The 13,283-nt window shown below is 42.3% G+C and overlaps 1 protein-coding gene across 2 annotated transcripts in view; it reads right to left on the reverse strand.

Annotated features, from left to right (window-relative positions):
* cux2b (cut-like homeobox 2b) overlaps nt 1–13,283 on the reverse strand; it is a 104,138-nt gene that overhangs the window by 14,568 nt on the left and 76,287 nt on the right. For both annotated transcript variants that reach the window (XM_031302204.2, XM_035998793.1), the window contains exons 5-11: nt 10,900–11,040; nt 9,843–10,002; nt 8,836–8,915; nt 6,637–6,703; nt 2,247–2,295; nt 1,385–1,489; nt 38–229 (exon numbers count right to left, since the gene is read on the reverse strand). In XM_031302204.2, the coding sequence (XP_031158064.1) occupies nt 38–229; nt 1,385–1,489; nt 2,247–2,295; nt 6,637–6,703; nt 8,836–8,915; nt 9,843–10,002; nt 10,900–11,040 (794 nt within the window). The remainder of the gene's footprint in view (nt 1–37; nt 230–1,384; nt 1,490–2,246; nt 2,296–6,636; nt 6,704–8,835; nt 8,916–9,842; nt 10,003–10,899; nt 11,041–13,283) is intronic.

Genomic DNA, 13,283 nt, shown 5'->3' on the forward strand with positions numbered 1-13,283 from the left:
TGTTCTGTCGCCTCTCGCATGTCGCGTTGCCACTCACCTTGATAGCTTCCGTTTTATAGGCCAGCTGGCGCTCCAGCTCTAGGATCTGATTGGCCGAGGTCTCTTGAACTTCCTGTAACGTGAACTGCAGCCGCTGAATGTTTTCCAGAAGACGGAGGATTTCGCGGTCTTTAGCCAGCAGGGCGCCCTCCAGCTGCGAGGGCAACACCTCGCCCTTCTCGTTCTTCTCCTGACAGGGCGAGAAAGGGGACGTGGCAGAGGGTGTGAGGGGGAGGGAGGGGAAGAAAGTGATAGAAGGAGTGAGGGGTGTTGATGCATGTGTCTATGCAATGTTGATGTAATTCAGACAGTTAGGATGTGAGAACATTTTTACTTCAGCTAACCATTAATACTGCATTTCAATGTTTCATAGTGATTGTATCTGATAATAAGGTGGTAGCATGTCTGTACCAATTAAAAGCCATTCGACGGCTCTCTGTCACTGGGTTTGTAATCTGATGATTTGTACACCTGTCTACATTTAGGTGTTAGTCGTAATTTTCCAAGAAGAGACATTTACATCATGTTTTAAGACTTTGAGCTATATGTTGGACAGCTGAAATGTATATATGAGTTTGTTCTTGTTTAGATTTAGACAGAAACACAATCCTTTGGACCAGGGCAGGTACCGTCATATTTTTAAATATAATATCAAAAACTGAACAACTCTTAATTCAGTTTGTTAAAATTATACAGTAAAGGCTACGAGGTTTTTTCATTTTTTAATCGTGTTGTATGTGTCCTGCACTGGACAATGGCTGTTGTTATTTACTTTGTCTTTTTCGCATATGTGGAACCATGTTTTTGTCTATGTTATTGTCTTTGTAAATGATATAGTGTGGTCTAGACCTACTCCATCTGTAAAGTGTCTCGAGATAACTCTTGTTCTGATTTGATACTATCAACAAAATTGAATTGAATTCAATGTCTATATCGGTCCTTGAGGGGTCATTGTGGAATAAAGTCTCAGTCTAAGAAATAAATCTGGATTTTCAATTGACTAATAAGAAATTGTGCACCACCTACAGTAATTTCAAAACAACATCAAAAACTGAACCTGAGGAAAATAGTGAATTGACGGAATATCTCTGGGAACTAAACTACAAAGCAATGATGTCTTAGTATCCTAGAAGTTCTGAAAAGGAACTAGTAACTACAGCTGTCACATAAATGTAACGGAGTAGATGTACAAAGGAGCATATAATATTAGTAATTAAGTAAAGTACAAGTATCTTATAATTGTTGAGTAAAGCGCTTGAGTAAATATACTTAGTTACATTACACCACTGCCTAGATATGGCCAAAAATCAAATAACAGTCACAGATGAAGGGACATTATTCTTACCCTGCTAGTGCCCTCTGCTGGATGGCAGTTCCCTGTGGTGGCTCTCTGGCCACTGGCTAACTGCTCCTTTAGCCTGTCCACTTCCCTCTGGGCCTTTTCCGCTCTCTGTGTGCGCGCACACACACACACACACACACACACACAAAGTATCACAGCATTACAGTTTTTGTACACCAGCCGCATCAATTGGCTAATGAGATGATCAAGGTGAGAGCATATACATAAATCAAAGGAGGCGCCCTTGCTCAGAAATTTTAGAGCCGAGTGAAAACCTGAGTAGGGGCCGCACAGACCAGTGCAGCCACCGCTTTATTCTGCTGAGGGGGCTGTTTAGTCAGCCCACTTTATTCCCCAAACTGTTTACCTGCTCTGTCACACGCGGCCTGCTAATTAATTATTCATTTTGAGAACATTTATCTAGGAGATGTTGGCAGAGAGCAGCAGAGTGAGAAAAAGAGCATGAGAGAGAAAAGCAGAGGGGAGAGGAAAGGAGCAGAAGAAAAAGAGGTATCACCAGGATAGGAAGCAATCAAGGTAGTGAGATAACTAAGAACCCCGGCGTTTGGCACTCCGGCATCAATCGCGTTCTCGGCACTCTGACGCTCTCTGCTGAGTGGAGCCGTGCTGCCATAGCGCCCACCGACGGGGGCTCAGGTTTACACTCGCTAATCACGCGCTCAGGGGAGGGGAGGGGAGGTGGATGTGGGAGGAAGAACGGGGTGCGGGAGGGGGGTGGGGGGGGTGGGGGGGGGGACACACAAGACGGAGGGTGTCTAATTAAAGCCAAGGCTTGATTACAGGAGTGATTACCTTAACGAAGGAGCATCTCAATCACAGAAGTGCAGAGGAAGACTGTACTCACCTGGTTTGCTTTCGCAAGACTCGCCATGATGGCGTCGACCTCCTCTGCCCTGAAACACACACACACAAACACACACACACACACACACACACACACAGACAGAGAGAGAACCACAGGATTACTGAGCAGATACCCTGACTCTCCAGTACACATAAAAAAACGAAGCTAAAGCATGACAGTCACAGTTCCTTTCTTTTTTTTTTTTTTTTAGAAGTAACTACCATTTTTATTTTCCCCATGTCCATTTCAGGAAATCAAATATAAAGAGTTCTAAGCCTTAAACCATATACAGTACGGCGCAATACTATGTTGTACTTTTGGATTATTTGGGATGTATGCACACATTAAGTCAAATATTTATTTATTATTTAGGATGGGAGTTGCAGTTGTACTGCACGGTAGTTTTTGCTTCAGTGCCTCTGTTAACAATAACTAACCAAGCTTGGTGACTACAGAGCAACACGGCTCACCCCTAAAACACAGGCACATTTATTTTTCCTGATGGTGAAACCAACAAATACAACAATCCCGTAACTTCAGAGCGGCTAACATCGCCATAGTAACATGTTTAAAATGAACAGTTGTGTTTAAAATGATCCCAAACTTGAAAATAAAAACACACTTTGAAACTGATTTTGGATTGATTTTTGATTCCTACAAGACAAAAAAAATCAACTGTCTCACAGCGCATGGTAAGTCTTTGATGATAAAGCAAATTGGCTGTGGAGACCAGGAGTTTGACTTCTGGAGCATGACGTTTCAGCCATATTCACATATTATCACACGTTGAAAATAATTGTGAGCCCCTTTCTGCAATATCCCTCAACCTTTATCCTTTTTCTTGATGGGGTGTAGTCCTCCTGTCTCCGAGGCAGATTCTTCTGTTGCCACACACACACACACACACACACACACACACACACACACACACACACACACACACACACACACACACACACACACACACACACACACACACACACAGGGTTGGGTCCTCTGTCTGGTGCAACTTCCTCTTCTTGTTCTTTTAACCTTTAAAAAATTCAATTTTATGCCATATAAGGCCAAAACTATTTTTATGACTTAAGCCTAACCTGACTGACTGCACACAGCTCTTTTGCAACTAGCACATACACACACTTTTAATAAAATATTCCTACAGAAGACAACACAATGTTTAAATATTATAAGAACCTCTCAGTATAACACAGTACAGTTCACCAGCACAAACTACAGCCTCCAACATGACAATACAGATAAATCAATACTTAGTTCAAACAAAAACTGAACACCTAAATCATCATGACGATAGGCTTTACTGTAGGACTGCTGTTAGACTGCATTAGTTTTAGCTAGGTGTACCGTATAAAGTGGCAACTGAGTGCATTACTGTCCCTTTGCTAACACTTCAGTACCATACACGCATAACTGAATCATAACTGATTCCCATAGTGTCACCACACCCCCACAGGAAATATTTCACTAGCCACCAAAAAAGTAAAAAAAAAATAAATTTCCAAGTTCATTTAAAGCGTAACTCCCGCCAAAATGCAACATAGAGTCTTTTTGTGAATGTACCCGAGTCAAACTTTTGTTTAAAAGCATATTTAGGACGGAAGCGTCACTTTTAAGATTTACCGTATTCTCGTTTTTCGGTCAAATGGCCTTTTGAATGGGAGTCCTAGGGGCACTTTTATGCTAGCCTCAAAATCGCTATTTTTAAAACACTAAGAAGGCTCGAAACAACATGAAACTTTGCTCGAAGTATCACCAGGGGCTCTACACATGAACACAAGCATTGAGAATATTGTTTGTGTACGCAGAGTTTACTAAAAAGAAAGGTTTTGAGCAACTCACTGTAGCTTTTGTTCTTCCGGTCGCCGTCTATCGAGCCAGTCAAAAATAGCAGAGGGAGGAGAGTAAAGATGGAAAGCTCCAAAAGCTTAGTTCCATATAAACGCACAGATAATTTGTTGTTTTGTCATTAGTGAAACACAATATTGACCTTGTAGTTGAAAAAGGAGCCTCATATAAGAATGACATTTCCTCCTATGGAGTCCGTTCATTCGCATTTCTTTAGTAAACTCTGCGTACACAAACAATGTTCTCAATGCTTGTGTTCATGTATAGAGCCCCTGGTGATACTTCAAGCAAAGTTTCATGTTGTTTCGAGCCTTCTTAGTGTTTTAAAAATAGCTATTTTGAGGCTAGCATAAAAGTGCCCCTAGCACTCCCATTCAAAAGGCCATTTGACCGAAAAACGAGAATACGGTAAATCTTAAAAGTGATGCTTCCGTCCTAAATATGCTTTTAAACAAAAGTCTGACTCGGGTACATTCACAAAAAGACCCTAGGTTGCACTTTGGCGAGAGTTACGCTTTAACTGTTTTATAATGCTTTCTTTAAATTGTATCTCCTTACAGGATGCTGTTTCAATGACTTACTTAAGTGAAAAAAGTAAAAAAAAAAAAAAAAGTGTATTGAGTATAACAAATACCATAATCTGCTTGAAAAATCCATCAATTGTTTTGTGTGTTATGGTTATATATTACAATATACATATATTACAATATATATCTTCTACAGGTCATTAGAAACCCCAGATGCTTCAACAGTGTACCAATGGCATGCCCTCTGTGTCCTTCATCATAGCTATGGCTCTGTATAAACGCTGTGGCCAATGGATGGATGTGTGATTCTATCCTCTCTTGAGATTGAACTCCAACTTGCCTCCATACATCTTACAATCACAGAAGTCTAATTTAAACAGAAGCTCAGCAGGATTATTCATGAGGTTTGTTTGAAGTGCAACAGTTTTATTTTGCACACGTGGGACCTAGTTTTCAAAAGGTAGATAGGGATGAATTAACGAGGATGCTGTGATTGATTTAAATATGCACATAGGTTTCGCAAGTTTCCGCGACACAGCAGTCTGTTTTTACCAAAAGAAAAATTTGTTCAAAGAACATATTAAGACTTCTTTTTAATCCACATTAAAGAAACTACATTGAGCCGAACATTCTCTTTCATGTTTGCATTTAACCACTCCCATCGTCTCACATCAGTCTGCAGAATTAATTAGCTAAAATGTTAGTGATCCAATGGAATCACTATGTCATGAAGACAATACTATTTCTACAGTGAGATGTGGAATCCATTAGATACTGAGAATGTCTCAAACCTAACATATTCTCGGCATTAAGGATCACCGGTGGCGTGTGGTGCGGCCCTGGTTTCAGAGGGTCCTGGCCGTGCCCCGGTCTTATCAATAAGGCCAGGATAGATGGCACCCTGCTGACAGCAAACACTAACAGGTGTCAGCGCCACGTTTAATGAACTTGTGCCGTACGGAAAATGTTTTGTATTGATTACCTGCTCAGCTACTCAAGCCGAGGCAGACAAATAGTCTTTCTTATCAACATTGAGGAAACAGTCAGTGAGAGTAATAGAGGCTGGCCTGGTGTTCAGAGGCTCGGGGTCAGGGAGGGATAACTGCAGCTGGAGCTCTGGGGTCAGTGGTGCTACTGTCACCCCAACCACACACGTACGCACGCACGCACAAATTAACAGCACCTCACATTCTTATTTATGAGACATGTAAGAACATTCACAATGAATTAATGTCATCAAATACACCAGTCTATGGTCTTTACATTTTTTAATCCCATGGTTAAATTGTATCTGCTCTCAGACACACACACACACACACACACACACACACACACATACACACACACGCACACACCACTATGACAAACCACGTAACAGAGCTGGTCTTTCAACCTGCAGATGCACGCGAAAGGTAAACCCAAACTGAAAATGTGTCCAATCCAACAAAATGGATGGCAGTGGGTCTAAAAACATCAGTTCAATTGCGCCATGGATGAAGCCTGGGAGAAATCCATTAGCAGCGGCTGACTGTGCTCTGGTGCACAAACCCAAACAAAGGAGTGTTTACTTTGAATGTCTATCGACATCCTTCATACAAGCTCAGATTCATTTCAGGCGTGCGGTGGATACATTGCGCTCAAAGACCAGGACAAGGTAGAGTGTTTTCTGAAGCAATCTTTAAATGGAGCAATTCTTCTTGAGGGCTGTCATGGCCCAGCTCCCAGTGAAGGCAAACACAGACCTCTCTCATCGACCTGCATTAGTGGCTGAGTCACTCTCCGCCTTTACAATGGCATTCCTCAGCTCTACACTGGACATGAGTTTATGTAGGCAAAATGAAGAAGAGCGGCTTCAGCGCTTGGAATGTTACAGTGAGCACCAGTGAGGAAGGCCACAGAGATGCCAGTGTGTAACCACCACGACTTGGGGGAGGGGGGTATATAAAAGTTGGTCAGAAATGACATAAACACAAAATGTAAAATGGGAGGCAGACTCTTACTTGTTGGTCATCTCCTGGTTGTATTTACACCGCAGGTCCAGCAGCTCTGTCTGTGCAGTGTTCAAAGCTGGTGAGAGGCAGACAGTGAAAAAAACACATGAACTTTGACCTTAAAGCTACATTACTGAATTTATTTGCCAATCACATTTTTGGTTACAGTAATATACTTTCAATTTTTTTTTTTTTCTTTTTCATTTTCACTTCAAACATTACCAATCAAAGAATGCATTTGCAAAACAACAAATTTCATTGAAACGTGTTAGTCTGAGCTACACTCCTGGCTAGAAGTGTTATACTGCTCAAATAAAAAGAAAGATTTCCTCCAACTTTCAATTTGGATTAGAGATTTTATGCATCATCTGACCCTAGAAAAAATGTTATAGTACAAGAAACTGTGCCCTCAACTTTTATACCAGTTGGCAGCCAGTTCTGGATCAGGTCGGAAATAATTTTCTTCTTTTTTTATTTATTTTTTTCTTTAAAGGGGCACTATGTAGTTTTGGCTATTTGTTCGCTGTTTTCTCGATTTTTGCTCGCAGGTTTCTCTATAAAGCTCCTCCTACAGCTTCGGAATAGATATTTGGCAGCTCCTATGTTCACTTGTGTCTGACTCCTCGCTCAGTCAGTCTGCCGTTACCTCTTTCTCTGTTCCTCCGACAATGCTTTGCTAGGCCTAAAGTTGCAAGGGCGGTTTTTCCGCTCACAGGCGCTAGGGGGAAGCGAGACGACCACCATTCAACCCGAAAAAAAGTCATATAACTATTCCAATGACTCCGAAGCTGTTCAGTTAAAGGTCCTATGACATGCTGCTTTTTGGATGCTTTTATATAGGCCTTAGTGGTCCCCTAATACTGTATCTGAAGTCTCTTTTATATAGGCCTTAGTGGTCCCCTAATACTGTATCTGAAGTCTCTTTCCTGAAACCCAACTTTTGTATTCATGAAACAGCAAAATTTCAGAGTGGCTTGTCTGGTGCATATTTTTCCATGTAGCTCTCAGTCTCGGCCCTCCTTCGCTACCAGATGGGTCTGACCCATGAGTTTGCTGGTGGCTGAAACGGGTAATTGCATTGTTTAAATAATGAGTGGAATAATTACGTCTGGCATGACCAGATATTTTATAAATATCTTAAATAACACAAAACAACTAAATGGTGGTAGGTAATACATCTGATTTCATATACTGCAACTTTAGTAAAAAAAAATATTTCCTGGCTGACGATGGGAGCAGCAGGACGTAAAAAACGAAAATGACTGTTGCTAGTCTGGACATCTTACCGTGCCAAGGTTGCAATAAAGGTTTCCTAAATGCCACATTTGATGTCAGCTTACTAATTGATTGTGGGTTTTGTGTAGATTTGGACTTACGTTTATTCCACTTTGTTTAAACGGCGAAGTGGAGGAAGCCTAGTGACGAGTCCATAGCAACCAGTTTGTGTGTTGAATGTTACCCAGAGTGCCTTGCTGACTGGTCTCAATATTTTATTGTTTTATTTCATGTGAATACTAGTTTGCTAGAGGAGTAACTTAGTATTTGAAGTTATGCAGTAATGCAGGAAGTGTGCATTTAGTTTCCATGCTTATTGTGTTGCCACCACACCATAACAGAGGAGTGTGATGCGTCAGATGAGAATGCAGAGTCTGCATAGCCACGTATCATGGCATAGTCACGTATGTCATGGCTGTAAAAAAAACAATGGGCAAATTGTTGGGGGAGGGTCATGCTTTTTTTCCAAATTGTTTTGGAGGGTCATAGAATTTTTTTTACTGGCGATGGGAGGGTCATGTCTATTTTGGCTAAAGGTCCCAAAACTCCTCCGGTGGTCCCTTAAATAAATAACGAACAGTCCCTTAATGTTTAATTTTTTTCTTGCCTCATTTGTATTTTTTTTTTTTTAACCATTGAAAATATGTTTTGATATGTAATATTGTAAATTTGTAATGGTGCAATAGGGTAGGGTTACTTGGGATTTTGTTAAAATGTATCAATAACTGTATGTTAAACTGTGTTTTGCATAACCTAAAAAAACATAATAAAAAATTCTTTGGGGAAAAAAAAACGTGTTAGTTTAAACCTATAGTTGCGTCAACAAAGCAGCAGTCTGTGCTTCAGCAGACTGTACAGTAATAATACACATAGTGGCTGAGGTTGAGATGAAATGTAACAGCTACAGTACATGTCAGTGTTTAAACCACTTACAGGAATGCAGAACCTTGATCTTCTCCTCGGCCTCTGATAGTCTGTCAGCCAAACCAGCATTGGCGCTCTCCCCCTCCTCCCTGGGAGAAAAAAAAACAACAAACAACTCAGTTTCAGTTACTTCACTACATCATGGCTACCCATTTCAGCAACACTATGCACTTTGTGCCATGAGACAGAAAAATGTGGTAATCCCAGCACGTGTGACAAAGTTAAATAAAACTTGAATGTAACAGAAGCAGCTATTGTTTCACTGTTTCACCTTTTTTGGAGCCGTGTTCAATTCAGCTTTGGTTTATTTTTAAAAAACCTTTCACTACTGCTGCTGTTGTTGCCGGCGACTAACTGCAACTCAAAATAACTCCAGGACAAGCTAAATGGACTCATTTATTGTACAGGTTCACAGACCCTCTCGTTTATTTTTACATCAGCAAAAGTTGCATATTGTTGCCTTAAAGAGCACTAAAATGGATTGAGAACATCTCTGCATAACACTGAAGGGTTAACCTTAACAATCTTTAAATACATGCCCTATTTCATATTATACCAAAAATAAACGGCAGTGTTCTGTGCTGTAGGCATTGGGTGGCACAGGCAGTTAAAGATGCAGTAGGTAAGACTTACAAAACTAACTTTCTGTCATATCTGCTGAAACTGACCCTATGTTTGAGTAGAACTACATTAGGCAGGTAATTTAACAAAAAATGTGGCTCCTCTGGCACCACCTACAGCCTGTAGTGCGATTTGCAAAAATCCACAGCTCCCTGTTCAAATCCTCCAATCAGGGCCAGGGGGGGGTGTCTAACTGTGTGTCAATCACTGCTCATGCACACACATTCATTCTCCCTTGTGGGGGGAGGGGCTTGTCCTGGATCTTCACAATCCTACCTACAGCACCTTTTTAAGGGGGTTCATTTGTGTCTTTTAATTTAGGAAATTTAAACCGTATGTAAGTCTATAATGTTTGCCAGTCAGAGGCAGGCAAGGGGTGCATCACTGGTTCTCACCCTCGGTCCTCAGCTGGGTCCTGGTAGTTCTGCTGCGGGGAGCCTGGGGCCCCGGGAGCCGGTGTGCTGTTGGGCGTCATCACGGAGGCTGGAGAGCTGGATTCTGGGGCCTCCTCTGTCAGTGCTGCCTCTGAGACTGCTGGGCCGTCCTCTGAGGGCTCTGTGTGGAAGAAAAAGACCGGCATGAGTTCTCCAACATCAGCCGAGTGATCTGATATTACCAGGTAAATGCGACAATTGATTTCTATTTGAAATAGTCATCTTAAGGTGACCATTGTTCACATATCTCCAGATATTTTGGTGGAATTCACAGCCTTCCTAGGGCGTGGTACGCCTGGTAACCTGAATCATGGACGGTGTCATGTGTTCATGACAGTGTCATGACAGTGTCATGTCACTCTTATGTAGATACCTTCAAGTAAAGTGTTACCGAATAATTAAGACAAGCCAAGCACCATGATTATTTAATGCAACACAATAAAATAAAATAAACAGCTGTAAACCAAATAAACATACAGTATGTATGTGACAAAACAAAAAGGACATCATACACGTCTCTCCACAGTACAAAGCTTCCTAGGAGCCCTCCAGAAAGCTCAGGTGCTTTCCCCATTTCCTAGTGTAGACATCCAATCTGGCAAAACGTTTATATGACATTTTTTCAAACGCCCCCACCCTAGCCATCTCACAAGCCCACTCTTGAATTAACAGCACCCCTTTATTCCTCCACCCTCCTAAAAGAATCTGCGTGACTATCATTAAACTAGTTTGGACCCAGCTTCTTATGTGCTTATCCATCCCGCTTAGGATTGGCCCATCTCCTGGAACAAATAATCTTGGGCTGAATGGAACCTGGGTCCCTGCAATCCGATATAGGTTATTATGTGTCCGAGTCCAAAATTCCTGGACCTTATCACAGGACCATAGGACATCTGGACCTGGTAAATCACCTTGCCTGCACTTTCAGACCTGTACAGTAGCAGCCACTTCGTGCTGCATTAAAAAGAAATGCTTTCTAGTGGGACTGCTTCCTGATGCAGATGATTTTTGGCCTGACCTGTCTTTTCAAGGCACTCCAGGTGTTTCTTCCAGTGCCCGCTGATCTCTCGTACCAGGGCCTCGCCGTCTGGGGCCGTACTGTGAAGGTGCTGCAGTCTTTCCTCCAGGGTGTGTGAGGCCTCCAGCACGGGTGCTGGATCTGTGGAAACAGACCCAAACAAATCTCTGTAGAAACAACTCGTAAGATTCACAAGATATCCATACACTCCTACTTTTCAAAAAAAGCAAAATAGCGGTTTTACTGTGCGCTGTAAAGCACTTTACAGAGTTTTTTCAGCGTCGCAGTTTCAACAGAGACACACAATTCCACTGAGACTTGTTTCCAAAGAGTGACTCTTAGACTTTCCCCACTCAGGCGCCTTTGAACATTTCACAGGCTGGACCTAATGACACAAGTGCTGTTCCGACCCTTCACATGTACAGGAATCATCTCTAATGAGTCTTCTCACGTGCTGATGAATGGCAAAGAAGACAAAAAGATTGCCATGAATATGTGATGGAGTCTTAAGTCCCAAGTATACACCTAGGCAAAGTGTAGAAAAAGTCTGCTCCTGAAAAGGGAGGTGGGGGGGAGAGAGAAGCAGGATTCTTTAGCACAACAGAGGAGCTGTTTTGCAATGCATGCGTGGCAGCACCGGGCCCATGGGGCCAACTAGGAGGCTGTTTCTCAGCTAACAAGTCTCCTCTGTATCATTTGATCATTTAAATTATTATGCCAGGAATTCTCAGGAGGCAGCTCGGCACTCCACATCACAGGGCTGTTTTTAATCTTCCCCTTCCCTTTCTTCCCCTCCCGAAAAGTTCAACAGCTCAGAGAGAGGGAGCTGCTCCTGTTGTGTACCTGCCTGCCGAACACCAAAGGAGGTGACTTCTAGTGCCAAAGCACAGAGAGGGAAGCTCAGGGGAGCTCCCTGACAAGGGGGGGAGGCAAGATGTAGACACACACACACGCGCGCGCGCGCGCACACACACACACACACACACACACACACGCGCGCGCGCACACACACACACACACACACCACAGCCCTTCAAAACTCTAAAAGAGGAGGAAAATCGCTGCTTTGCTGCACAAACTTTTCTCCCACAGCTTTCATCCACTCATCTTAGACTTCTGTGTGGAACCCAATTGAATCCCTTCTTGAGTATGGGCACTGACTGAAGTGACTTTTCATAAGAAGCTGGAGCCACAGACGTTTAAACTTTGCCAGATGCCACAGAGAGAATGCAAAGTCTGAGCCGGCAGGCCACGAAAATAAATGCTCATCAGAGAGCCAAAACTTCTGCAAAGTGCAATTTGTTGAAATCCTGGCCCGACGTTGCAGCCTGCCATATCTGCATTTTCATCAGACAAACATTTTTGGGCCATTTAATTGATCGAGCTATTTTTCCCAGGACCGTTTACAGTCAAACATTGTCTGCATTCATTGTTACACCAGCTGTGGAGATATTGCATCAGTCACAAGGGACATCACTATTAAGAGCAGAGCTCTTCTAAGACAAACAGGATGACTTAAAGCACTGCTATTCCATCGACCCACTGTCACAGAAATCACTTTATCAGCCTCTTTCCCATATATCCTTTCAACTTTTAATGATCAAAGGACAGAGATTATAGTAAGGGATCTCTCACACATGGACAAGCCAGGATTATCAATCGGTGGCAAGGAACTAAAGTAAAGTAAAATTTAAAGTGAAGGGATATAACTTAAACCCGTATACAAAATTAACCCCCGTCAAAGAAGAGCAGCAGGGATACTCTCTCAGGGCCCGGGATCTACAGTTACTGAAGGAGAGTCCAGAAAGACTGCTGATAACTTTGGAAAATAGAGCTAATTGACGTTGCTAATAAGAAGCACTGGAGCTTCTTTTCGGAGCAGCTCTGATGGTAAATCCAGCAAATAAATCCCTGGAATGGAAGAGGAATTCAACACTAACCCGAGCGCTCGCATTCCTGTTAATCAAGAAATATAGCACAGCTGACGAGGCATTATGTACATCAGGTGAGTCACATCACTCTCACGGCAACGTAAACCGATCGATTTTTAATTCATCCCTTATCTTAATTATATAGATGATTGGATGTCTGCTCCGGGGTCACGATAACTGATCGGGCAACAGCAGCTCGTTTAAACTAATAAATCACGGAACATTTAATAATCATCTTCTCTGGTGAACACAGGGCCAGCTCTGGAGGAATCCCAGCCACCGAGGAGAGCAGAATGGCATAGGGAGGTTCAATAATGTTATTGTGAAAACATGAACACATTTGTTCCCTCACAATGAGTCCGACATTTCTGGTTTGTCATATTTTATTTGTAGTTTTCTTATCATCATTTCTATCGGTTACAATAACATTGTACTCGCCAAAGTAATAGCTGA

The sequence above is a fragment of the Sander lucioperca genome, chromosome 2 (genome assembly GCF_008315115.2).
Source record: "Sander lucioperca isolate FBNREF2018 chromosome 2, SLUC_FBN_1.2, whole genome shotgun sequence".
Taxonomy (NCBI): domain Eukaryota; kingdom Metazoa; phylum Chordata; class Actinopteri; order Perciformes; family Percidae; genus Sander; species Sander lucioperca.